Consider the following 26,717-nt stretch of genomic DNA (forward strand, 5'->3'; position numbering starts at 1 on the left):
CTATATAGAAGTGAATCAGGAAAATGTCACTTGTAAAGATGGATAAAGAAGATGTGGTACATATATACAATGGAATATTAGTGAGCTATTAAAAAGAATAAAATAATGCTATTTGCAGCAATATGGATGGACCTAGAGACTGTCATACTGAGTGAAGTTAGAGAAGAAATACCATTGTATGGCATCCCTTATATGTGTAATCTAAAAAGAAATGATACAAATGAAGTTGCTTACAAAACAGAAACAGACAAAGACTTTGAGAATGAGCTTATGGTTATGGGGAAGAGGGGAAGGAGGGGAGAAAGGATAGTTAGGGAGTTTGGGATGGGCTTGTACACTATGCTATACTTAAAATGGATAATCAACAAGGATTTACCGTATAGCACATGGAATTCCGCTCAACATTATGCGGCAGCCTGGATGGGAGGGAAGTTTAGGGGAGAATGGATACATGTACATGTATGGCTAAGTCCCTTAATTGTTCACCTGAAAGTATCAGAAAACTGTTTGTTAACCAGCTATACCCCAAAACAAAACAAAAAGTTAAAAAATTAAAAAAAGTTAAAAACATACACATGTATATGTGAGTGTGTGTGTGTGTACAGATACAGAAATATTCAGAGATTTCAAACATCCAGAAAAACTAGATACAATACTATTACAAATTCCTAATTACACTTATCCAGTCCAATAATTATCAACAAATGATCAATTTTGTTTTATATACTCTATTCCTCTACCCTCACTGGATCATTTCAAAGTAAAACACAAACATATTTTACCTCTAATCTTCAGTATGAATCTTTACTAAAGTAGGTATTTCAGTTGAATTTCCCAGTCTTGTATGTTTCTTTAATATTTGGTTTGTTCAAAACAAAATGTAAATAATGCCTCTTAAATCTTATAAGTCTACAACAACCCCCCTACCCCCAATCTTCCTAATTTGACATTTATTTGAAGAAATTGGGTCATTTGTCCTACAGAATTTCCCATATTCTGTATTTGGCAGATTGTAGGGTGTCATTTAACATGTTCTTCTATCCCCCGTTTAATCTGGCATATCCACAAGCTTGACCAGATTCATCTTCAATTATTTTGGCGATAACATGTAATAGGTGGTGGTGTATCAGATATATTTTTGGCAGCGTAGTTGGTTTGAATTCTGAATTAATGCTTCCCACAGATGTCTGCTGAGTTTTAATATACTACAGATCTTTTCCTATTGTCAAAACAAATTTGTTTTTTGCCTACAATATATGGAAGCACCGTCATCTACTAAAACTGAACCAGAGTTTCTTATCACCTTTAAGCTTCTGACATATAACTCTATCCTTTGCTAAGAAGTCAGATGAGTACCATACACTGTCATCTGTCACAAAGATTCCTTTATTTGCCTTAAACAAAATCTTGGGGGAAGTGCAGGGGAGAACGATTCAATTGAATGAGCCAATTCAGTAGATATTTTCTTATGTCTGAGAAGAGTTCTATGAGAAAATGCTTGGTGAATTTAACAAAAGAAACCCTTCTATTAGATTCACGAGTAAATCATGTATTATGTTGAAAAATACATTTAATAGGCCATTTAGGAAGATCCCCTGGAGAAGGAAATGGCAACTCACTCCAGTATCCTTCCCTGAAGAATCCCATGGACAGAGGAGCCTGGTAGGCTACAGTCCACAGGGTCGCCAAGAGTCAGACACTACTGAACAACTTCACTTTCACTTTAGTTTTAACAATGGGCTTCCGAGGTAGCTCTAGTGGTAAAGAACCCACCTGCCAATGTAGGAAATGTAAGAGACGTGGGTTTGATCCGGGTCAGGAAGATCCCCTGGAGGAGGGCACAGCAACCTAGTATATCTAGTACATTCTTGCCTGAAGAATCCCATACAGGAAACTGGTGGGCTATGGCCCACAGGGTCACAGAACTGGACATGACTGAAACGACTTAGCATGCGCACACAGACTAGTCAACAATTTTGTAGGATGCAGCAATAGAACCACCTCAATCAACAATTACATCCTGTGTTGAACTGAAAACTGCTTGACATACTCTGTAGCTGGGGATCTGAACTCACACCACAAAGCATCTAGTAAGGGGTAACTGCAAGGAAAGACCTATATGACTTTCTAGAACTAACACAAAAAAAACATGTCCTTTTCATCAGAGGGGACTGGAATGCAAAAGTAGACAGTCAAAAGATACTTGGAGTAATGGGCAAGTTTGACTTTGGAGTACAAAGTGAAGCAGGGCAAAGGCTAACAGAGTTTTGCAAGAGAATGCACTGGTGATAGCAAACACCCTCTTCCAACAACACAAGAGACGACTCTACACATGGACATCACAGATGGTCAATACTGAAATCAGATTGATTATATTCTTTACAGTTGAAGATGGAGACACTCTATACGGCCAGGAAAAAAAAAAACTGGGAGCTGACTGTGGTTCAGATCATGAACTCCCAATCACCAAAGTCAGACTTTAATTGAACAAAGTGGGGAAAACCACTAGGCCATTCAGATATGACCTACATCATATCCCTTACAATTATACAGTGGAAGTGACAAAAAGATTCAAGGGATTAGATCTGGTAGAGTGCCTGAAGAATTATGGACGGAGATTCGTGACACTGTACAGGAGAAAAAGAAAGGCAAAATGGTTGTCTGAGGAGGCCTTAATGAATAGCTGAGAAAAGAAGAGAAGTGAAAGGCAAAGGAGAAAAAGAAAGATACACCCATTTGAATGAAGAGTTCCAAAGAATAGCATGGGGAGATAAGAAAGTCTTCCAACTAAAGTGATCAATGCAAAGAAATAGAGGAAAACAACAGAATGCAAAAGACAAGATCTCTTCAAGAAAATTAGAGATACCAAGGGAATATTTCATGCAAAGATGGGTACAATAAAGGACAGAAATGTTATAGGCCTAACAGAAGCAGAAGATATTAAGAGGGGGCAAGAATACACAGAAGAATTATACAAAAAAGATATTAATGACTCAGATAACCACAATGGTGTGATCACTCAGAGTCAGACATCCTGGAGTTTACAGTCAAGTGGGCCTTAGGAAACACCACTACGAACAAAAATAGCAGAGGTGATGGAATTCCAGCTGAGCTATTTCAAATCATCTTTTAAGATGATCCAGTTAAAGTGCTGCACTCAATATGCCAGCAAATGTGGAAAACTCAGCAGTGGCCACAGGACTGGACAAGGTCAGTTTTCATTCTAATCCCAAAGAAAGGCAATGCCAAACAATGTTCAGACTACCGCACAATTGCACTCATTTCACATACTAGCGAAGTAATGCTCAAAATTCTCCAAGCTAGGCTTCAACAGTATGTGAACTGAGAACTCCCAGATGTTTAAGTTAGACTTAGAAAAGGCAGAGGAACCAGAGATCAAATTGCCAACATCTGGTAGATCATAGAAAAAGCTAGAGAATTCCAGAAAGATATCTACTTCTGCTTCACTGATGATAAAACCTTTGTGCAGATTACAACAAAGTGTGGAAAATTCTTAAAGAGATGGGAGTACCTGACCACCTTATCTGCCTCTTGAGAAACCTGTATGCAGGTCAAGAAGCAATAGTTAGAACCAGACATGAACAACAGACTGGTTCCAAATTGGGAAAGGTGTATGTCAAGGCTGAATATTGTCACCCTGCTTATTTAACTTACAGGCAGAGTACATCATGCAAAATGCCGGGCTAAATGCAGCACAAGCTGGAATCAAGATTGCTGGGAGAAATATCAGTAACGTCAGCAATGCAGATGACACCACACTTATGGCAAAAAGCAAAGAGAACTAATGAGTCTCTTGATGAAAGTGAAAGTGGAGTGAAAAAGCTGGCTTAAAACTCAATATTAAGAAAACTAAGATCATGGCATCTGGTCCCATTACTCCTTGGCAAATAGATGGGAAAGCATTGCAAACAGTGACAGAATTTATTTTCCTGGGCTCCAAAATCACTGCAGATGATGACTACAGCCATGACATTAAAAGATGCTTGCTCATTGGAAGAAAAGTTATGACCAACTTAGACAGCATATTAAAAAGCAGAGACATTACTTTGCCAACAAAGGTCCATCTAGTCAAAGCTACGGTTTTCCAGAAGTCATGTATGGGTGTGAAGGTTGAACCATAAAGAAGGCTGAGTGCCGAAGAACTGCTGCTTTTGAAGTGTGTATTGGAGAAGACTCTTGAGAGTCCCTTGCACTGCAAGATCAACCTAGTCAATCCTAAAGGAAATCAACCTTGAATATTCATTGGAGGGACTGATGCTGAAGCTGAAACTCCAATACTTTGACATACTGATGCGAAGAGCCAACTCATTAGAAAAGACTCTGATGCTGGGAAAGATTGAAGGCAGGAGGAAAAGGGGACAGAGGATGGGATGACAGAGGATGAGATGGTTGGATGGCATCACTGACTCAATGGACATGACTCTGATCAAGCTCCAGGAGATGGTGAGGAACACAGAAGCCTGGCGTGCTGCAGTCCATGGTGTCCGCAGAGTCAGACATGACTGAACGACTGAACAACAGCTGCGATGAACAAAGCAAGAGTAGAAAATAATAATCATACAGATACACAAAAGCTGGAATATCTATGTTAATGTAAATCAGATCAAGTCATCTCAAATGACTTCCCTTTACACTTAGAATAAAATCCAAAGATGGCACCATGGCCTCCCAGATACTATGAAAAAGCCCTCACTACCTCTGACCTCATTTTCTACCACTCTCACCCTCACTGACTGTAATACAAAGCCCTTGCTTCTCATAAAACAGGGCAAGACTGTTTCTGTCTGAGGCCTTTGCACTTGCTGTTCCCTTCCCAAATATTCACATAGTTCACCTCCTAACTTCATTTAAGCCCGTTCAGTATCACCTTCTCAGAGGCCCACCAGACCACCTTATATAAAACAGCACCCCACTTTAGCCCTCTCCATCTGCTTTTCATACTTTTTCCTACAGCATATGATTATCTGACACTGTATTAATTGAATGAAAATTTATTTTACCTACTCTAGATTAGAAGCTCTATGATAGTAGGCTTTTGTTTATTTTTCCAGCACCTAAAACAGCGGAGAGTGAGTACTCAATAACTATGTTTATTTCATTTAGTCAGCTACAATTTCTCAAAACTGTGTGCAGTTAAGTATTGACAGTATGGCTATCCTCACTTTACAGTTTACAAGAAACTATGGCATATAAAAGTTAAATAAGGACCTAAGAACAAAGCGAGAACAAATGTCAAGACTAGATGAATGATTCCTGAAATGGGTGAATGTAAGCAAAATCCGAATGGAAGCAAAATTTGGGCTGAGGGAAACCCAAACCATACATGAACACCAGTTAAAATGTTGGCCACACAGAAAGAAGGCAAACAGAACCGAGTCTCTTCTCTACGGCCATAACCTTATTATATTGCTCTCATAACAACCTCACGGGGTAAAGACAGCAGGTACATTCATTAACAGCAAGACTGACGCCACACTTGGCAGACGGCAGGGGTGGCAGGTCCACCCCAGCACTCACCGCTTCGTACAGTTACATAATCGATACTCAGAACCTCGAGCTTCCTCCCGCCCCTGCGCTGGGCTCACGTGGCTGGCCTCGCGACCGGAAGCAGCCTCAAGAGAACCACGGCGGTTGGTGAATCGAGGAACAGTTCCCGAGCTGGAGCAGGGGTGAGCGGTCACGGTAATTCTTACGTCAGAGCGCGGCGGGAACTGAACACCCGCCAGCCTAGAGGGATTCGTCCACCCGGCTCTGCAGTCCCTCTGATTGGCCGGCTGGATGACGTAGCCCGTTTACAGGGGGCTCTGTGGCAGTGGGAGTGTGCGTCAGCTTTGCGTAATCAGAGAGAGGGGGAAATGGGGCGTGTCTGACCGCTCAGGCGGCCCGCTGATTGGCTGGAGGGCGGCGGCGCCGGGTGGCCCGGGCCGCCGGAGGAGGGCGGTGCCGTGGGCCTGATCCGGGTTTACTGGCGACCGGCTTCAGTAGGATGATCATGGCAGCTCGGATAGGTCAAAGAGCCCTGAAAAAGGTGGTCTCGGGATGCTGTCCGAAGTCCGCGGCAGCCGCCAGAGCCCCGGCTCCAGCGCAGGTGCCTGCGAGGAACGTCAGGTAATGAACAATGGGGGCGCCGCAGCGAGGGTAATTTCTCCCTCCGTACGGCCTGTTGAGCAAGGGGACCCGGGACATTTGCGGTGAGGCAACCCACTCCAGTACCTTTGCCCGGAAAATCCCATGGACAGAGGAGCCCCGTAGGCTATACAGTCCATGGGGGTCCAAAGAGTCGAACACGACTGAGCCATTTCACTTTTAGGCGTATCGGATGCGTTTCCGCGTCTATGTAGACAAAGGGCCTACTATTGCCTTCGGCGAGTGACGGACTCAGGCCCCTTCTCTCCGCCCCCTTGGCCGGAGGGTCGCCAGCCTGTTCAGGCCGCTCCGTCTTGTGTTGTGGTTCCCAGCCCTCGCGAGAAGCGGTGAATCCTTCCGCTCAGCGACTTGGAAGCAGCTGATGAAGCCACTTGATGGGGCGGGGAGGTGCCTTTGGGCTCTTCCGGTCTCCTCCCCTACGGCCTACTGCTGCTGTTCTCCGGAAGTTATAACTGCGGTGCGGGAGTTGGGGGTTGATGGTTGTGGGAGTTTGTGGCCTGTCAGCGAGTCCCCTTTTGTTCCTTCAGGGTGTACGATGGCCAGAGGTGCTTTCCCCAGTTTCTGGTAGCGGTCTTTGCCCACCCCCGTTCCCACTTTGGTGCTAGCTAAACTAAACCGAAGCCGAAGTAGGGGACTTGGATTTTTTTTTTTTTCCCTCCTATTTTAAGTTAGCAGTCCTGTAACCTTGACTCAAGAGTCTGCCTTCGATTTTCCAGGTTTTTTTTTGGTAGATAATGGAAGAGGAGACATGAAATTTTCCATATTTCCACCAGTTTCCTTTTATTAATGACACGTCAATAAATTATGCTCGAAATTTTTTTTTTTAATTCTTAACATTTATATTCTATGCTCGAAAATTAAAGTTAACTTTTAAAATTAATTCAATAGTAATCTGTACGGGATGGAGGGAGAAAACACAAATCTGCTTGAGCTCCTTCCAGGACATTTAGAGTCAATAAATTTTTTAAAATATCAACAACCCAATTAACTCTAAATCCTTTTAGACATTTTTTGGTCGAAACTGAAATAAAATCATCTCACATCCTTCACTCTTGCTTTAGGAAATAGCTTTAGAAAGTTCCAAGCAGAACACTTTATCATACTTTACTGCTGTATTGCTCTTATAAAATGCTGGCTGTTACTTTTGAGAAAAAAATTGCTTTAATGATCAAATTAAGGTTTAAATTTCAGTCTATTTACTGTTTATGATAATGAAAAGGGAGATAATTTATAAATTCATTGCAAGGCTGATTCTGGCCTTTATTATAATACAGTATTTAGGATGTAGTACTGGAAGTTTAGTGACCAAAAAACTGCCCTTCTTATGTTCAGTTTTCATTCTATGGTTTAAACATGTGTATGACTGTAAGGTTCTCTTCTCATATTGTAGCTGAAGACATACTATTTATGATAAAGTATGAAGATGGATGTGCTGTCCAGGACATTGTAACCATAATAGGCAAACTGATCAGAAAACTCCTATTGTGCTCAGTCGTGTCCGACTGTTTGTGACCCCAATAGACTGTCACTTGGTCATTTTTCCTCCACCCACATAGCATGTTACATCTTACTTCCATCTCTAGTTCACTATTGCCTTCTCTCTCATTCTGTTTTTTTTTTTTTTGCACTAGTTATTGCTGTTCTGTCTTTTAAGTCATGTCCAACTCTTTGCGACTTCATCAACTGTAGCATGCCAGGCTCCTCTGTCCTCCACTGTCTCCTGAACTTTGCTCAAACTCATGTCCATTGAGTCCGTGATGCTATCTAACCATCTCATCCTCTGCTGCCCTCTTTTCTTTTTGCCGTCAATCCTTCCCAGCATCAGGGTCTCTTCTGATAAGTGGACTCTTCACATCAGGTGGCCAAAGCATTGGAGTTTCAGCTTTAGCATCAGTCCTTCCAGCAAATATTCAGGGTTTATTTCCTTTAGGATTGACTGGTTTGATCTCCTTACAGTCCACCCCTGATCTTCTTTCTGAATAGCCCCAATTTCCTCAATCATTCTTTAACTCAGTTTTCTCTTCCAGCCACACTATGGGATGTCAGTGTCCTTAAAGAAGTTTTATTTATACGTAAATCATATTTTATATGAATCAAATGTTATATATAACATGAGATTTCACCAGGCCACTCCCTTCTCTGTTAAAAAAATAACCTGAAGACTTGATTTAATGAAATATTATTCTCTTAGGTGGAACACTTTAAGAGCATCTCATTGGGAATAAATCCCAAATTGCTTTATACTGACCAGTAGTCCCCAGCATAATCCAGCTCCAGCCTCTTTAACAGTTATTTCATTGTGCTCTTGCCCTGGCTTGCTATACTGCTTCTGCACTGTTAATCTTTTTGAGAGTCTGGATGCTGCCAGGCTCTTCCCTACTACTTGAAATGGTTTGTATCTACCTCTCCTCCTCCCATGTACAGACACACACATATGTGTGTATGAGAGAGAGATCTTATATATGTGTACACACACATTATGTACATACATACGTATTTCACCCTTTACATGGCTGCTGTTGTTCAGTTGCTCAGTGGGGTCTGATTCTTTGCAACCCCATGGGCTGCAGCACGCCAGGGTTCCCTATTCTTTACCATCTCCCAGAATTTGCTCAAACTCATGTCCATTGAGTCAGTGATGCCATCCAACCATCTCATTCTCTGTTATCCTCTTCTCCTGCCTTCAATCTTTCCCAGCATCAGGATTTTTTTCCAGTGAGTTGGCTCTTCGCATCAGGTGGCCAAAGTATTGGAGCTTCAGCTTCAGCATCAGTCCTTCCAATGAATATTCAGGGTTGATTTCCTTTAGTATTGACTGGTTTGATTTCCTTGGAGTCCAACGTACTTTAAAGAGTCTTCTCCAGCACCACAGTTCAAAAGCATCAATTCTTCAGTGCTCAGCCTTTTTTATTTTCCAGCTCTCACATCTGTACATGACTACAAAAACCATAGCTTTGACTATACATACCTTTGTAGACAAAGTAATATCTCTGCTTTTTAATATACTGTGTAGGTTTGTCATAGTTTTTCTTCCAAGGAGCAAGTGTCTTTTAATTTCATGGTTTCATTCATCACCCACAGTGATTTTTGAGCCCAAGAAAATAAAGTCTGTCACTGTTTCTATTGCTTCCCCATCTATTTGCCGTGAAGTGATGGGACCACATGCCATGATCTTAGTTTTTTGAATGTTGAGTTTTAAGCCAGAGTTTTCACTCTCCTCTTTTACCTTCATCAAGAGGCTCTTTAGTTCCTCTTCGCTTTCTGCCATAAGGGTGGTATCATCTGCATATCTGACATTATTGACGTTTCTCCCGGCAATCTTGATTCCAGCTTATGCTGCATCCAGCCCAGCATTTTGCATGATGTACTCTGCATATAAGTTAAATAAGCTGGGTGACAATATACAGCCTTGATGTACTCTTTTCCCAATTTGGAACCAGTCTATTTTTCCATGTCTGGTTCTAACTATTGCTTCTTGACTTGCATACAGGTTTCTCAGGAGGCAGATAAGGTAGTCAGGTATTCCCATCTCTTTAAGAATTTTGCACACTTTGTTGTTAACCTACACAGCCAAAGGTTTTAGCATAGTCAATGAAGCAGATGTTTTTCTGGAATTCTCTAGCTTTTTCTATGATCCACCAGATGTTGGCAATTTGATCTCTTGTTCTTCTGCCTTTTCTAAATCCATCTTACACATCCAGAAGTTCTCAATTCACATACTGTTGAAGCCTAGCTTGAAGAATTTTGAGCATTACTTTGCTAGCACGTGAAATGAGTGCAACTGTGCAGTAGTTTGAATGTTCTTTGACATTTCCCTTCTTTAAAATTGGGATGAAAACTGACCTTTTCCAGTCCTGTGGCAACTACTGAGTTTTCCAAATTTGCTGGCATATTGACTATACCACTTTAACAGGATCATCTTTTAGGATTTGAAATAGCTCAGCTGGAATAACTCCTCCTTATCCATTATGTCTCAGCTGAAATACAACCTCGGAGGACTTCCTGGATTACCCTATCTGAAGAAGGTCCTAATTACATGTCCTTACACCCATTTCTATTTTAGTGGCTTATTTAATCCTCACCTAGAATGTAATCTTTTTGTTTTATTCACCATTATGTCCCTAGTGCTTGGCACAGAATAGCAGCTCAATAAATATGTGAACTAATGCACAAATAGTAGTGTATAATAGTTATGCAATAATCTTACTGGTGTAAAGGCTAAAAATATATAGGTGAACAAGAGCGTATCAGGAATCTGTATTATGAAGTACCCTAGTTAACATTCTAATTACCTTGACATATGTTTCTACATATACACATGGAAATGGAGATTGGAAGGTAAAAGATAATTGAGCAATAGATCTGACAGGCCTGCCACATATACAGTGGAGAGAGGGACCTAATTTCAGATCTCATAGAGTAGATCAAGAATTAAGGAAACCCCTGTGGATGCAGCTGGGAAAACAAGATGGGTAGATGAGTTAAAAATTGGACAATGAATATTCTCCCATCCTAGGGCAGGAATATGTTGTTAACACATGACTGCAAACTAAAAGCCAACTCTGAGAGATACCTTTTGTGTCTGAAGGCTCTAACCCTAACTGTAAGCTGGTATTTTTAGTTTTCTTTATGGTGTTCAAGAAGCTTATTTTTTGCATGTGTAATTTTTTTGGAAATATTCTAAGGTTGCAAACACCTGAAGTATGATTGTTACTTAATGGTCTCTAATTTGTTTCCTCTTAATTGTCAATGTTACTCAATCAGGTAATTTCTGTCTTTTTAGTTATTTAGCTTCCTGTGGTATACTGATGAGCAGAACTCTTCAACTACATACCTCAGTTTTTCTTAAGAAGATACACGCAAGAAGCTTCTTCAGAATTGCTGCACCATTAATAAACAAAAGAAAAGAATATTCAGAAAGGAGAATTATAGGGTTTGTATATAGTAATAGATCTATTAAAAGAGCATGTTCACAATGTTCTTTAGAATATTGTGCCTCTTTTTTTCTAGATTCGTTTCTTACAGACCAAGCTCTGATTTTCTCACCCTTGCTATTTTATAAATACTGGTTGAATGAATATAATCTTATGGTAACTTTATAGGATAGGTTTAAATCTTGACATTTAAAGAAAATAAACTGTTTATGTCCTGCATTTTTGTACACTGTTCTTTTTTATAGTGGCATCATTACTGATATGTTGGGCCAAATATGTTTGTATAGCTCCCTCACCTACACACATACATAGGTAAGTATATATAAACATGCTAAGAGGCCCCTACCATCCAGAGCAGAGGTTGGCAAACTTTTTCTGTAAAGGGCCAGTTGGTAAATAGGTTTGTGGGCCATACTGTCTCTGTTGCAACTACTCAACATGGTCAGTGTAGCCCAGAACTAACAATGGGCATGGTTGTGTTCCAATAAACCTGTTTACAGAGTCAGGCAAGAACCCAGGCTCCATCCAACTTGGTACTTTTATAATTCCTTGGTCTTCAGGATCTCTTAAAAAGAAACACCTGATGCTTAATCATATTGGTCCTGGAAGTGACACACAGTGCTTACTCTCAGATATTATTGGCAAGAAGTAGTCATGTGACAGCTGTTTAATTTGTAGCCTACTGGTGGCCAGCAAGAATGCCATGTAAAGTAAGCCTCAATACTTGGATAGGTAGACATCTTTGCCCCAGCTGGTGTCTTAAAAACAGAAATGGCAACAAAAAGATGAGAAATCAAATAGTGAACTGGTCTGCTTTACTTTTGAATTACTAATAATATCTCCCTTTTATTGTGAACTTGTCATTTGACAGGCCTGCTGGGTGCTCTATATTGTTTCATTTAATTCTTACAGTAATCATGTGATCTAGGTATTTTTCCCATTGTAAAGATGAAGAAACTGAAGCTGAGAAATTATGTTGTGTCATGACTCCAAAGCTTATTTTTCCCACCATATTTATTTATTCTTTCTTGCTTCCTTATTCTTTCTCGTGCTAAAATTCTTTTTATTACAAATTGGTCTTATCTAATGATCACCTTCCCCCATATATTGTTTGATGTAAACACGTAATAGCTACCATTTATGAAGTGCTTAGTAAGCATTGTGCATTATGCCAAAACTATTTCCTTTAACCCTTAAAATAACTCTGTAGAAGTATTTTTCAATTATGGATGAAGAAAATTGAGAGGTTAAGCAACCTAGTCAGGGTCATATGAAACTACTATGTTTTAGAATTGATATTTGAACATAATAGACTATTTTTATGCAAATAGCTTCCAGGCTATCGGGTCTCATACATCTTTATGGGATTTATATTGGCATTTATTTCCAAGTGTCTGAGAACATGGGGAGACTAGAGTACGTTTATTTACTCTTTCCTCTGTGGGCCTCATTTCATGATCATAAAGATTAATTTAAATATATATACACGCTCATTCTGTCATATTCCAAACATACCCTTTTAAAATTTAGAATGTGGTTCTTTACTGCATCATTTTGAGATGAATTCTATTTTAGCAGTGTTGACTCTTTATAACCAAGAATAATACACGTCTGGTTTTCATTATTCAGTTGTCTTTATATGTATCCACCGTGTGGTTTTTTGTTTGTTTTTTTTTTCATTTAAACCCTGATGTGTCTTTGTTGAATTTATTTCTAGGTATTTTGCGTTTGTATGTGACTATTTTCTACTTGTTAGTATAGAGACAGTATTAACTTTTATATATTTCTTAACAGGCTACCTAACTGAATTCTTGATTGATTGATTTTTAATTTCTTTGACAATTTAGAACAATATCAAATGACTGTAATGATGGCATCATTGGTTTCTTTCTAATGCTAATAGTATTGTTTCTTATATTTTACTATCTGTGAAGGGAATCTTACAATGATTTTGTTTTGGCTAAATAATGTGGTTATAATAATTCTTAGTACTGAACCATCCATACTATGTATGGTTGGTTGTATGGACTATGGATGGTTCATCCATACATCCTTAAATGAGTTGTATTTGATTGTTTTATTTTTTTAATATATTACTGGGATTATATTTGCTGGTATTTTACCTAGAAGTTTTGCTTCAGTACTCACAGGTAATACAGGTTTATAGATTTTTTATGTTCTTTGTAAAGCTTGGGTTGGCATGGTGTTATGCTGGCTCAGAAAGAGTGAGAAATTCCCCTTTTTTGTATTATAGAATTGATTTTTTTTCTTAATTACAAAATGTTTGCATACTTGTATAAACACTTCACAATTTATAAGTATATATACTAGAATGAAAAGAAAAAAAATAGAAAAAAAGAATTTAAAAAAGACACAAAAACAGAAAAAATAGAAATATATATATTAAAGAGTTAGTCTGTTTTTTAATCCTACTCTTTTTTTCCTGAATTAACAACTGGTAATTGTTTAATTTATATCCTTTTAGGACTTTTAAAATATATTTTCATTACAGTCTATTAACATAATTATTTTCAGAAAAAGCAAATATCAAATGTTTAAAATTGAGGAATTACAGTATATACTTATATCCATTTCTCAAATGGATAATAAATTGTATATAAAGCAGACAAGATATATACAATTTTATTTAAGAAATATTGTAAAAAAAGAAAAAGAAATATTGTAAGTGTATAGTGTATTTCCTCAATTATTAAACACTTGATATTTGTGCCTTTTTTCATGTAGCAATATATTTTAAACCTCTTTGCTCTAAGGTATATGGTTGACCCTTGAAAGATGGGGGGTTTGGGAGTACAGACCCCCACACAGTAAAAAAAAAAAAAAAAATGCATACTGCTATTTCTATTTCAAAACAAGGAATTGATAAATGATTTATCCAAAGGCAGGAAGCTGAAACAGTTTGTATAAAATCAAGACTCAAACCTTAGTTTATTTGATTCCACATATTGTGATTTCTAATTGAACACAAACTTTCCCCCACATTTAATTTAAAAATCTGTAAAACAAAAATACAAGTACTATATTGATCAAAAAAATTCTTATGTAAGTAGACCCACACAGGGCAAACCTGTGTTGTTCAAGGGTGAACTGTACATTTGATCTTAATCCTTTTAGATAACTGATGCGTTCCACAGTATGAATGTACCGTAATTCATCAGCCATTTATTATAAAGCAGTATTAATGTGTGTGCCAAATAACTTCTTGCCTCATACACAGTAAGTTTTATTATTTATTCAGTTTAAAGCAGGGGTCCCCAACCTCTGGGGTCTAATACCTGATGATTTGAGGTGGAGCTGATGTAATAATAATAGCAATAAAGTGTCCAATAAATGTTATGTACTTGAGTCATCCTGAAACCATCCTCTCTTCCCCATTCCATGGAAAAATTGTCTTTCACAAAACTAGCCCCTGATGCCAAGAAGGTTGGGGACCGCTGATTTAAAGTGTATATGTACTGTATAAATAGGTGCAGTTAACACTTTTCCTTTTTTTTTTAAGTTATTCTATGCAGGAAATGTATGATGTAGTATCTGGAATGGAGGATTACAAGCATTTTGTTCCTTGGTGTAAAAAATCAGATATAATATCAAGGAGATCTGGATACTGCAAAACACGATTAGAAATTGGGTTTCCACCTGTATTGGAGCGCTATACATCAGTAGTAACCTTGGTGAAACCACATTTGGTGAAGGTAATGGTTTTGTTTTTTGTTTTTAAATATTCCCCAACTAGTGATATATTAAATGGATTAATGTATAATAGCTTAAGAAGATTTCCCTAAACTAATAGGAGGAGGGGAAAACAAACTGTTATATCACTTAAGTTGTGTTATTTTATACAATATTAGCATTATTCTTTCCAAATAGAAATTTAACTAGAACATGGAAATGAGAAGCTTTTTCTTTTGTCCTTCTGTTGAGAACTGCTGACCCCTAGGAAAGATTCAGCCACACAAGTAAGAAATGTTTTAATTTAATATTGATACTTGTGCTTTTTTTTTAAGTTAAGGCAGGGAAAGTGGTGAGAGGATGAAGAAAGATAGAAAAGATATAAATGTGGAGAATATAAACATTGTTGAAGTCATCCTGCCATGTACCAGGTACTGAAATGCCAGGTACTGTTGCATGCATTATATTAATCATCTTACCCTTCTCAGAGAAGGGTACATATATAGAAAGGGTACTCAGACTTCAACACATGAAAAAGGAGAATTCCAGAGTTACATTACCATTTATTTTGACTTCCTAAAGTGCAGTGAACAGACTTTGAAAGCTTGAGTTGTGTTTTGTGCCCACTTGATTTAGTGGTGGTATCATTTCTTGGTTATTGGCCAGAGCTAAGTGCCTTTTTCACCTCTTTGTCAGTCATTGAGGACATGCAGCTCTCATACCAGAAAGAATATACTGTCCAGTGAAGCTAAGACATTGGAGTCCACCCTAGTCCCACTGTCAAAATGTCAACTCCACTTAAAAGTCTGCCCCATACCCACCTGTTTGCCTCATAGTTTTGGAGTTTTTACCTACTATAGTGCACTGCCTCTCTTATAATAGCTAATGTATTAAGCTCTGTAGCGCTTTACTTGAATTGTTTAATCTTCACAACAGCCCTTTGAGATGCAAATTTTATTATCCTCCATCATCCTATAGTTGAGTATGCTAAGCCTTAGAAGAGTTAGATAGCTTGCCCAGGGTTACACAGCCAAGACTCTCTAGTCTGACAACAGTGAATATCTATAAATCTTACAGTTGAGTCCTCTGACCTCAATCTCTTACCATTCAGATTCTTATAACTTCGATCTTAACATATCCTGCATCTAACTAAAGAACTCTAAAACCATATCATTTTCTCCCCCTGGCTTTCTTCCTTTCCCTGACTCCATGAATGTACCGTATAGTACTTATTCCACGGCCCTGTGCCTTTGCATATTGTTCCCTCTTCTATCTGTAATAAACTTGATTCTTTGCCTGTTAATCCTTCAACTCCCAGCCTGCTTTTTCCCTTTCCTTTCATATGGCTAGTCTGTTCTACCTCGGTGATTCCTCTAGGCTTTGCATGTGCTTTATTTATTTCTTTTACCACTCTTTAGTATAACTTCTTTCTTCCTTTGGATTTCTGCTTGACAGAATCGAGCTACTTAAGGGAATGGGAGATCTTCTTTTTCATCTCTGAATCCTCAGTCATGAGGGCTTTTGTTTATGAAGTTCTCACTGCTGTGTTCCTGTGTTCCTGTATATCCAGATGTTCATAGTAATTTCAGTAACCTTCAGCACTGCCAAGGAGGCAGGAAACTTTTTTTTTAATTGTAATAGTATGTATTATATATTACTATCTTAATTTTGGGAGGCTTAGAGAAATTAAGAGCCCACATAAATTTATACTGTGTATGTCTGATTCCAAAATTATTTTTCCATTAAAATAAGCTGCCTCACTTAATGTGCTAATTTATTATTTAAGGGCTTCCCAGGTGGCACCAGTGGTAAAGAACCCACCTGCCAATGCAGGAGACATAAGAGACTGGGGTTCAGTTCCTGGGTCAGGAAAATCCCCTGGAGGAAGAAATGGCAACCATCTCCATTATTTTTGCCTAGAGAATCCCATGGACAGAGGAGCCTGGCAGGCTATAGTCTGTGAGGTCACAAAGAGTTGGATGTGACTGAAACAACTTAGTATGTTAGCATGACCTAAAGATTAGGCAGCATTTGGGTTGTTCTGGAGACCCAAGGTACACACAAATTCATACTGTGTATGTCTGATTGCCAAATTATTTTTCCATTAAAATAAGCTGCCTCACTTAATGTGCTAATATTTAAAGACTTATTTGAGAATAAAACACAGGTATGTTCAGTTTTAAATTTTCCCTGGGCTCAGATTCTAGATCTTAATACCTAATGCACATATGTAACATACAATAAAAATTAGAACCAAGAAAGCAACAAAAGCTATGTGACATCTTTTATTAGCTGCCCCAAATGTGCCTGTGACTTGACATGTGAGTGATTCTACATAAATCACGTAGATTCATCAGTCTGTCATGGCCAGAAGCCTACTTGCTGTGTTCAGTATCTCTGTTAGGAATGAGATCATTGGCAGTATTGTCCCTATCAAAACATACCAGTAAAAATCTGTGGGTCCTTGGGCTAGGTTATTGATACAAGAAAGCACTGCCACATTTTGTTAACAAATAGTCAGAGGAAGGTGCTATATGGTAATGATTATTCCCAACAGCTGTTTCTCCCTTACTATTAAATTTCTTATAAGCTTCATACATGATTGTAAAGAAGGATGGAATGCTTCACCCTAAAGTTGGGTAACTGAAAAAGTTGTAAAAAATTAGAAATAAAAGTAAATAGAGTGCTTGCTTCAGCAGCAAATATACTAAAATTGGAACAATATAAAGAAGATCAGCGTGATCCCTGCACAAGGATGAATGCAAATTCATGAACCATTCCATATTTTGGGGAGCTCATTGTGGTACTCTGTGACCACCTAGAGGGGTGGGGAATTGGGGGGAAGTTCCAGAGGGAGAGGATATATGTATACTTATGGCTCATTCACATTGTTGTATGGCAGAAGTCAACACATTACTGTAAAGCAATTATCCTCCACTTAAAAAAAAAAGGGTCGTCCCTGGTGGTCCAGTGTTGAAACCCCACTTTTCCACTGCAGGGAGCACAGGTTTGATCCCTGATTGGGGGACAAAAGATACTACAAGCCACAAGGCACAGCCAAAAAAAAAAGTAAATAAAGTCGAATAACTGAAATAATATTTTATTATAGGTTTTTGATGGTTTTAAAAATTAGGTGTTCGTTATTGAACCAAGTATAAAGCCAAATACTTTGGGGGAAAATTTTTTTTTTTTTAAATACGAACTAGATTTATTTAGAAGAAACTTCTCAGATTGTGGGCCATTTCAGAAGGCAAGAAGCCTTGAAGAGATTTTTTTACTTAATGACTGTTATTTTTTGTGTCTAAATAAAAAACTTTCACTGGTTTCCATATTAAAAATTAAAATTTTTTTTATAAATGTGAATGCTTTTAAAATGCTTTTTAGTATGGGTGCAGTTTATAAAGATTCTACAGTAGTGAAAGTAAAAGTCTCTCAGTCGTGTCCCAAGTCTTTGCAAACCTATGGACTATACAGTCCATGGAATTCTCTAGGCCAGAATACTGGAGTGGGTAGCCTTTGCCTTCTCCAGGGGGTCTTCCCAATGCAGGGATCAAACCCAGGTCTCCCTCATTGCAGGCAGATTCTTTACTACCTGAGCCACCTGGGAAGCCCAAGACTTTGAAACAAGAGTTAAAAAATAGCCTGTTTTTGAGGGAACATAGCATATATATTCTTGAGGTCAATTGTCTACTAGTACAATAAGGCCCAGATGGCATCTTAGGATAGTAAATAAAGAAGTGGAACTTCATTCAAGGTCATAACCAGTTCTGACAGTGTTTTAGTAACTGTGGTCCTGGCCACTGTTTTTCACACTGTGGAAGGCAACTCTTGGCTGGGTCTCAACCGGTATTTTTTAATGCTAGAGAATGGGACATGTCAGATTGCACTGCACATAGTATCACTGTGTATTATGTTGCAGTGTACACATGTATGTGAAATAATGAGCACTGAAGAGATGAGAGGTCAGAAAGCAATGAGTCAGGACTAGACTTAAGAAAACTGGAACCATAGAGGCCCCTTGAGAAAGAATAGTGAGTTAGAGAAAGAGTAAATGTGATTGATAAGGAAGATCTTTGGGCAGGCAAGAATTACAGAATTGTTCTAGGGATCTATGCCAGATTCCTTACAAGTATTAAATTTAGCCATCTCATAGTGATGGTAAAAAATAGGCATTATGCTCATTTTACAGGTTAAGGAAATACAGGGAATTAACTTGTCCAGGATCACTAATAAGTGGCAGAGCTGGAAATAAACTTCCAGATAGTAACTCCCTATTTTGTTGTAGGGGGAGAACTTGAAGTAGCACAGTGGGTGACAGCAGTGGAAGAGAGAACTAGTAGTAACCTTGGGAATCCCAGGAGAAAGGAAAATGGCTTATGTCAGCAAGAGATCTCTTCCTAGTACCAAGCTAAGAGAACTTTTTGTCACCTGTGGTCTAATCTATAAAAAAATTTACTTTCAATGAAAGCATCCTCAATTATAGATTCTGGACAATCCAACTGGTGTTTTACTGTTTTTTGTTTCGTTTCGTTTCATTTTGTTCTAGGCATCGTGTACTGATGGGAAGCTCTTCAATCATTTGGAGACTGTTTGGCGTTTTAGCCCAGGTCTTCCTGGCTACCCAAGAACTTGTACTTTGGATTTTTCAGTAAGTCTCTCATAAAGCTCTCTATTTGTTCCAAATATCAAATAAAGTTGGTAAAGAAGGAGTAATTCATTTTTATTAGAATCCAGATGCTATAATTAGTAAACTGCATGCATAGCAATTGGGCTTCCCAGGTGGCTCAGTGGTAAAGAATCCACCTGCCAATGCAGGAGACGCCGGAGATTCAGGTTCAAACCCTGTGTCAGGAAGATCCCCTGGAGTAGGAAATGGCAGTTCACGCCAGTGTTCTTAACTGGAAAATTCCATGGACAGAGGAGCCTGGTGGGCCCCAGTCCATGGGGATGGAAAGAGTTGGACACAACTGAGCAACTGAGCGTGCTCGCGTGCATGCGCACGCGCGCGCGCACACACACACACACACACACACACTTATGCATAGCGATTACTATAAGACTTTTTTTTTAATCTCAAATTTCTGAGTATTGAATATTCATCTTTTTCTGCACTGACTTTTTTTTTTTTTTTGGCACTAATTTTATAAGACAGAATACTAAGGGAAATTCCCTGGCAGTCCAGTGGTTAGGAGTTTACACTTCACTGCAGGGGACACTGGTTCCGTCCCTGGCTGGAGACTAAGATCCCTCATGCCACATGGCACAGCCAAAAAAAAGGAAAGAATGCCAGTGACCTTTTCTCTCTTTCCTGAAACCTTGAATGCCTTCTCTATTTTATAATTTTTACAAGTCCATAGATTATAAGACACATGTCTTGCTTACTACCAGCTTAATAACAGTGTAACACCAAATGAAATCTGTACATTGATCTGCGTCTTACGAATTGCAGAAATAAAATTCAAAAGAAAAATATATTTTTAAATGTAATACTGTGCTATTGATATTTTCTTGTTCATATCACCTTAGCTATAGAAAACGTAAAGTCACTTGTGTGGCTTTTTATTTATTTATATGAGTTGATTCCTGTATTTGCAGCTCAGGCTTACATTTTAAAATATGGTTATAATTTTGAGTAAATTACTGTATGCTGGTCTCAGCTCTTAGATTGTTTTCATTTTCATTTCATAATTTTTTCATAAAAATTAGTGGACACTAATGGAACACTTGGGGAAATTTGAATGAAACCTCAGTAGAGTAGATAATAGCATTATTATCTAGTAATATTAACTCTATATGTTAATCTCCTAGTTTTAATTGCACTGTGGTTATATAAAACCTGAAATCTGGGTGGTGGGTATATGAGAAATCTTAGTAGTATTATTGCAACTTTTTAATAAGCAAAATTATTTTAAAATTAAAACTTTTAAAAGTGGATATTTCATCCTTAAGGCATTATTTCTCAAACTGGTTGCTTTGAATTCAGTCTTGAGGGGATATAAATGAAATTTATTTTTTTATTTTTTTGAATACTCAAAAGGATCCTTTAATGTAAATGTGGACAGTACCATATTCATCAAAATAATTTATAATATTAACTGCCTCTTAAATATAATCTTATAAATGAATGCCTTCTGAAGTTAAAAGTAATGTGGATTCAGTATATTTAAAATTATTCAGAACATGGTAGTAGAAATTTAAAAATTAACCATCACCTATGAAATCTAAGAAGGGAAATCACGACAAGTTCCTGATCAAATAAATCTGAACTTTAAATCCTTGTCTACTTTTAAGATTGAAGCACCTTTGCCATCTAGTTTGTGGATTAACCTAACCTTTCTGGTATTCAGTTCATTTCAGTTCAGTCACTCAGTCGTGTCCGACTCTTTGTGACCCCATGAATCGCAGCACACCAGGCCTCCCTGTCCATCACCAGCTCCCGGAGTTCACTCAGACTCACGTCCATTGAGTCAGTGATGCCATCCAGCCATCTCATCCTCTCTCGACCCCTTTTCCTCCTGCCCCCAATCCTCCCAGCATCAGAGTCTTTTCCAGTGAGTCAGCTCTTTGCATGAGGTGGCCAAAGTACTGGAGTTTCAGCTTCAGCATCATTCCTTCCAAAGAACACCCAGGACTGATCTCCTTTAGGATGGACTGGTTGGATCTCCTTGCAGTCCAAGGGACTCTCAAGAGTCTTCTCCAACACCACAGTTGAAAAGTTTTGGGAATAACCTATCAGAGGGATCACTTCCCTCCATTACTTCCTTTTGGGAAGTCGTGTCTGACTCTTTGTGACCCCATGAACTGTAGCCTGCCAGGCTCCTCTGTCCATGGAATTCTCCAGGCAAGAACACTAGAGTAGGTAGCTATTCCCTTCTCCAGGGGATCGTCCCAACCTAGGGATCGAATCCAGGTCTCCCTCATTGCAGGTGGATTCTTTACCAGCTGAGCTACCATTTCATTTTGGGAAAGAAGGTAGCTCTTAAAGGGACACACTAATAAGAGCCAAAGTGATAAATATGATACTCATTTAGCAAAGCTTTTTTTCCAGTTTTTTTTAACTTAATAAAATCAGATTCTTTACCATAAAATGAGATTCATTGACTTTGTTTTACTTATGTTTGTTGTGCAGCCACTGTTGTGCTTACTGCAGTAAATAGGTCTCCCTCTTATTGATGTTAAAAATCTCACCTAGACATAGGCCCATATTGCTCTGCCTTAGGTATTGGGCCAATTAGCTCATTTCACTGTGTAAACACCATTACCCTAAGTAGAGATTTAGTAAAAGAAAGGTCTTTCTAAAATAGTTATTAACATTTTCCTACAGATTTCTTTTGAATTTCGCTCACTTCTACACTCTCAGCTTGCCACATTGTTTTTCGATGAAGTTGTAAAGCAGATGGTAACTGCCTTTGAAAGAAGAGCGTGTAAGCTGTATGGTCCAGAAACAAACATACCTCGGGAATTGATGCTTCATGAAGTTCATCACACGTAAAGAAAAAAGGAAATGGTCACCTACTTGTATCTAGTTTATTCACTTTTAGGAAGTGCTTTCATCATTTGCTTTCAGAAGTCAGAAAGCATTTGTCAAACCCAGCTTTGATTATAAACCCATACTGTTGAAAATTTGCACTTGGAATATGGAACCACATGTACATAGAATTCAATCAAGTATAATTCAGAGTAGTATGTATATTAGCATATTTACAATAATAGGATGTCATCACTGTTGCTGGAATACTGATATCACTCTTTTGAGCAGAAATTGAAACTGTAAATTTAAACCTTTTAATTATTACCTCACCTGAAAGAGGTTGGTTGAGATACTTATGCAGTGTGTACTATATTAACCATGTCACGTTTTAAGTTATTAATTTCAGACTATTTATAACTTATTGTCTTAGGGCCTGCCTCGTGGCTTAGGATATTTGAGTAATCATCAGATATTTAAAGTAAAAACTTTGACTTAAAAATATTGTTAATGAAGGTTCCCTGGCACTTTTCTTATTTTTGAATTGTTCCTATGGATAGTAGTAGATAATTCAGTATTATACTAAGGTTAGCTTCCAGATAAACAATTATTTTTTATTTTTATTTTTTGGTGAGTGGTCCAGAGAGTATTTTTTTGGTCCAGAGTTTTAAGTTACTTTTCTCATAGTTTGCAACCCTCTCCCTGATATTTTGACTGCTGTGTCAGTAATGCTGAATCTGTGTCAAATTTTGTCTACAGCAGTGGGCAATAGATCAAGATAAGTTGGTTGATATGTCTGCAGCACCATGCATCCTTATTTTCTATTTATTGTGTGTATTCACTTTCGATAATGTATTTCAAACTGATATTTTTGTAAACAAATCAACGTAAGGACTGAAGTGGTAACTTAATAAAGTTAATTTGTTTATTTTTTGTACAGTTATTTTGGTTATTGAAATGTCTCAAAATACTTTAACAAAAACAAATCTGGGCAAAATTCAGTCCTCCTTTAATCAGTATTAATCCCCTTCCCTTCCTTCATCCCCTACCCAACAACCCTTTTGCATTAATCATCCTTTGTTTCCTCAGATCAGCCAAGGACTTCATGGGTTAGTTCCCTCTATGAATGCATATTTACATTAATCTATTGTAAGTGCCTGCTCTCTGGTACATGGTAGGTATACTATGGTGAAGGATTCATACAGTCCACTCACATGGAGCTTGGTTTGTGCCTTCACACAGGTAAAGTAATTTTCCACTTAGAAATGAAGTGTTTTCCCAGGGCATAAGGAACACGGGTTCAATCTCTGGTCAAGGAACTAAGATCCCACATACCAGATTTTTTTTTTTTTTTTTTTAATCGTGTACCTTTTAAATGAGAAAAGTATTTGTTGTTTTTCTTTTTAAGTGACAAAGATAAGATCTAGGTATTTTTTTCCCGGCACAGTACTACTCTGTGTATGGAAATAAGAACCTGTACTTTACTACTATTCTTACAAATGCCATAAGTCAGTTCTTAGGTTCAGAATCTAACTTAGTGGTTGGACATAACTGGCTGGTATTATGATAATATGTAGGTGGTATTTTAGTGAGGGAACCCAGGAATACACAAATATTGCCTTGATCTAGCCATCCTTTTGACCCATGAGGTTCCCCAAGTATCATTAGAATGCGAGTCTTAGAAGTAATAGAGAAAACCCAGGCAGTCTGGCTCCAGTATCTATGCTCTTGTGTTTGCTCTGAAGGCTGTGACCTGTGGAGTTAAGGTGGCGCTAGTGGTAAAGAACCCACCTACCATTGCGGGAGACATAAAGAGACCCGGGTTTGATCCCTGGGTCCAAAAGATCCGCTGGAGAAGGGAACAGCAACCCACTCCAGTATTCTTGCTTGGAGAATCCCCATGGACAGAGGAGCCTGGCAAGCTATATACGTCTCATGGGGTCCCAAAGAGTCAGACACGACTGAAGTGACTTAGCACACAGGCACACACCAATGAAAATTCAAAAAAAAAAAAAAAATTGGGGGGGGCATCTATGCTTTCCATATCATAAAGGGGAAAAACCCCACCACCTTTAGAAACTTTTCTTGAAGTGGCATCTGGTCAGTGGAATCTGAGGGGAAGACTGGGATAGGACCTACCAGATAAGACTTTTGTCTCTGTGGAAAGAAACTTCGAAGAGAAACTTCTTAAGTTTTTGCCTGGTTACGTGAGGACGTGAAGTTTGCAGCTACATCTGCAATCTTGTCACAAAAAGGGAAGGGGCATTTATTCCATAAAAGCCAATTCATAACTCTAACATCAAGGGTTGAATGAACCAATCTAGTAGTGGGCACTCTGGTTATGTGAGATAACAGACCTCTAGTGTTTAAGTCACTTAGAGTTGGGTATTCCGTTACTTGGCAGCCACTCTTTCATCCTGCTCCAGTCTGGACTGGATGCTCTCCAGGCTGTTGTGCAGCTTTAACCCCTGGCAGGCATGCTAGAATTATCGCCCCACCCTCCTCTTGGGGTACTTACTTCCTGAAATTTGGCTTCCTTTTTATTTTTTTAACTCTCAAAATGCAAAAGTAATCATCTAGTGGCTTCCTAAGAAAGGGTAATGGGAGCTAAATTTTTAGAATCCTTGAGTATCTGAAGATGTCATTGTTTTATAACTTATTTGAGGCTAGAACTCCACATTAAAAACAGTCCCCCCTCCCCCATAATTTGAAGATCTGACTTCATTGTATTCTGGCAGCTGGTGCTGCCTCTGAGAAATCTGATGACATTCTTATAATCAGTACTTTTAACATCCTTTTTTTGATCTCTGGAAACTTTTAAAATTTACTCTTTGAGTAGTCTGAAAATTGGAGAAGGAGATAGCAACCCACTCCAGTATTCTTGCCTGGAGAATCCCATGGACAGAGGGGCCTGGTATAGTCCATGGAGTCGCATGGAGTCGCACAGAGTCGGAATGACTGAAGTGACTGAGCAGGGGCAGTCAAAGATGCATGCCAATCTGCCTTGCTGCCTATGTTAATTGTGTTGGGCAACTTATGGATCCTTTTAGTTACAGGCTTATCTCTGAGTCCTGTGGAATTTCTGCGAATTATTTGTTCAATAATTTCCTCCTCTCCATATTCTGTGGTTCTTTCATTCAGAAATACCTAATTAGACTTTCTAATTCTTGTATTAAATCTGTATCTCTTTACTTCCTATTTTCCATCTGTTTTTGTTCTGCCTTTTAGATTTCTTCAATTCTATCTTCCAGCCCTTTTAGTTAATTTTATATTTGCCATAGTTTGCACTTTCAAGATTTTTTTTTTTGGCTGTGCTGGGTCTTCATTGCTGCACTCAGGCTTTTTCTAGTTGCACAGAGTGGGCGCTACTCTAGTTGCAGTGCAAGGGCTTCTCATTGTGGTGGCTTCTCTTGTTGTGGAGCACAGGCTCTAGGCCCACGGGCTTCAGCAGTTGCAGCACATGGGGCTCCTTAGTTGTGGCTCCTGGGTCCTAAAGTGTGCAGGCTTCAGAAATTGTGGTGCACAGGCTTAGTCTCTCTGCAGCGTGTGGAATCTCCCCAGAGCAGGGATTGAACCTGAGTTCCCTGCATTGGCTGCTGCTGCTGCTAAGTCACTTCAGTCGTGTCCAACTCTGTGCAACCCCATAGACGGCAGCCCACCAGGCTCCCCCGTCCCTGGGATTCTCCAGGCAAGAACACTGGAGTGGGTTTCCATTTCCTTCTCCAATGCATGAAAGTGAAAAGTGAAAGGGAAGTCGCTCAGTCGTGTCTGACTGTTCGCGACCCCATGGACTGCAGCCTACCAGGCTCCTCCATCCATGGGATTTTCCAGGCAAGAGTACTGGAGTGGGGTGCCATCGCCTTCTCTGGCAGGCAGATTATTAACCACTGTGCTGCCAGGGAAGTCTAATTTTCAAGATTTTTTTTTCTAATTAGTCCTTTTTTTAAAAAATAGCTTTCTTATTTTGAGGAGACAAGATCTCATCTTAAGTTTCCCTTAGGTCCTTTCTGGTTTTTGCAATCTTCCCATTGAAGTCTTCCTTGGCTGTCTAATGGTTCTTGTTTGTCTTTAATATTTGAAGGCAACGTACTAACCAGTTTATTGAAATTAAGATGGGGCATAATGACTGGTGAGTTTCATTATAAGGTGACCCGAGCCAGCCTTTTCACTGGGGGCACTCCACAAATGGCAGAATCTAGAGGTCTTTGCTCAGTTTTTCTACAAAAGGATTCTCCTATCTCTTGCCTTAGAAAATACGGGGTTGAGAACAGGAATAGGGACAGATGAAGTAGACATAATGCCTGGCAGTTGGCATTCTGTAAGATTAGTAAGGAACTGAGGATCCCATAGTTTGGAATGTAGGCTTTCATTTGTTTTTAGTCCCTCTCTTATCCTAGCTCTCTGCTCTTCCTGGTGTCCCAGGCTGACACTCATTCCTATTCATTTTCCACAGAGAA

At 38.8% G+C, this 26,717-nt stretch overlaps 1 protein-coding gene and 1 non-coding gene across 2 annotated transcripts; both read left to right on the forward strand.

The window, feature by feature from the left end:
• Window positions 1-5,931: 5,931 nt before the first annotated feature.
• On the forward strand, window positions 5,932-23,197 carry COQ10B (coenzyme Q10B). The gene is made up of 5 exons (XM_006078153.3): window positions 5,932-6,129; window positions 10,952-11,101; window positions 14,623-14,815; window positions 19,339-19,440; window positions 22,117-23,197. Exons 1-5 carry the CDS (start codon window positions 6,008-6,010, stop codon window positions 22,282-22,284), a joined length of 735 nt encoding a protein of 244 aa, XP_006078215.1. The 5' UTR covers window positions 5,932-6,007; the 3' UTR covers window positions 22,285-23,197.
• Window positions 17,480-17,581, forward strand: LOC112583039. Its single transcript, XR_003107402.1, has one exon. It is a non-coding gene; the product is annotated as a U6 spliceosomal RNA (small nuclear RNA).
• Window positions 23,198-26,717: the final 3,520 nt, after the last annotated feature.

The sequence above is a fragment of the Bubalus bubalis genome, chromosome 2 (assembly GCF_019923935.1).
Source record: "Bubalus bubalis isolate 160015118507 breed Murrah chromosome 2, NDDB_SH_1, whole genome shotgun sequence".
Taxonomy (NCBI): Eukaryota; Metazoa; Chordata; class Mammalia; order Artiodactyla; family Bovidae; genus Bubalus; species Bubalus bubalis.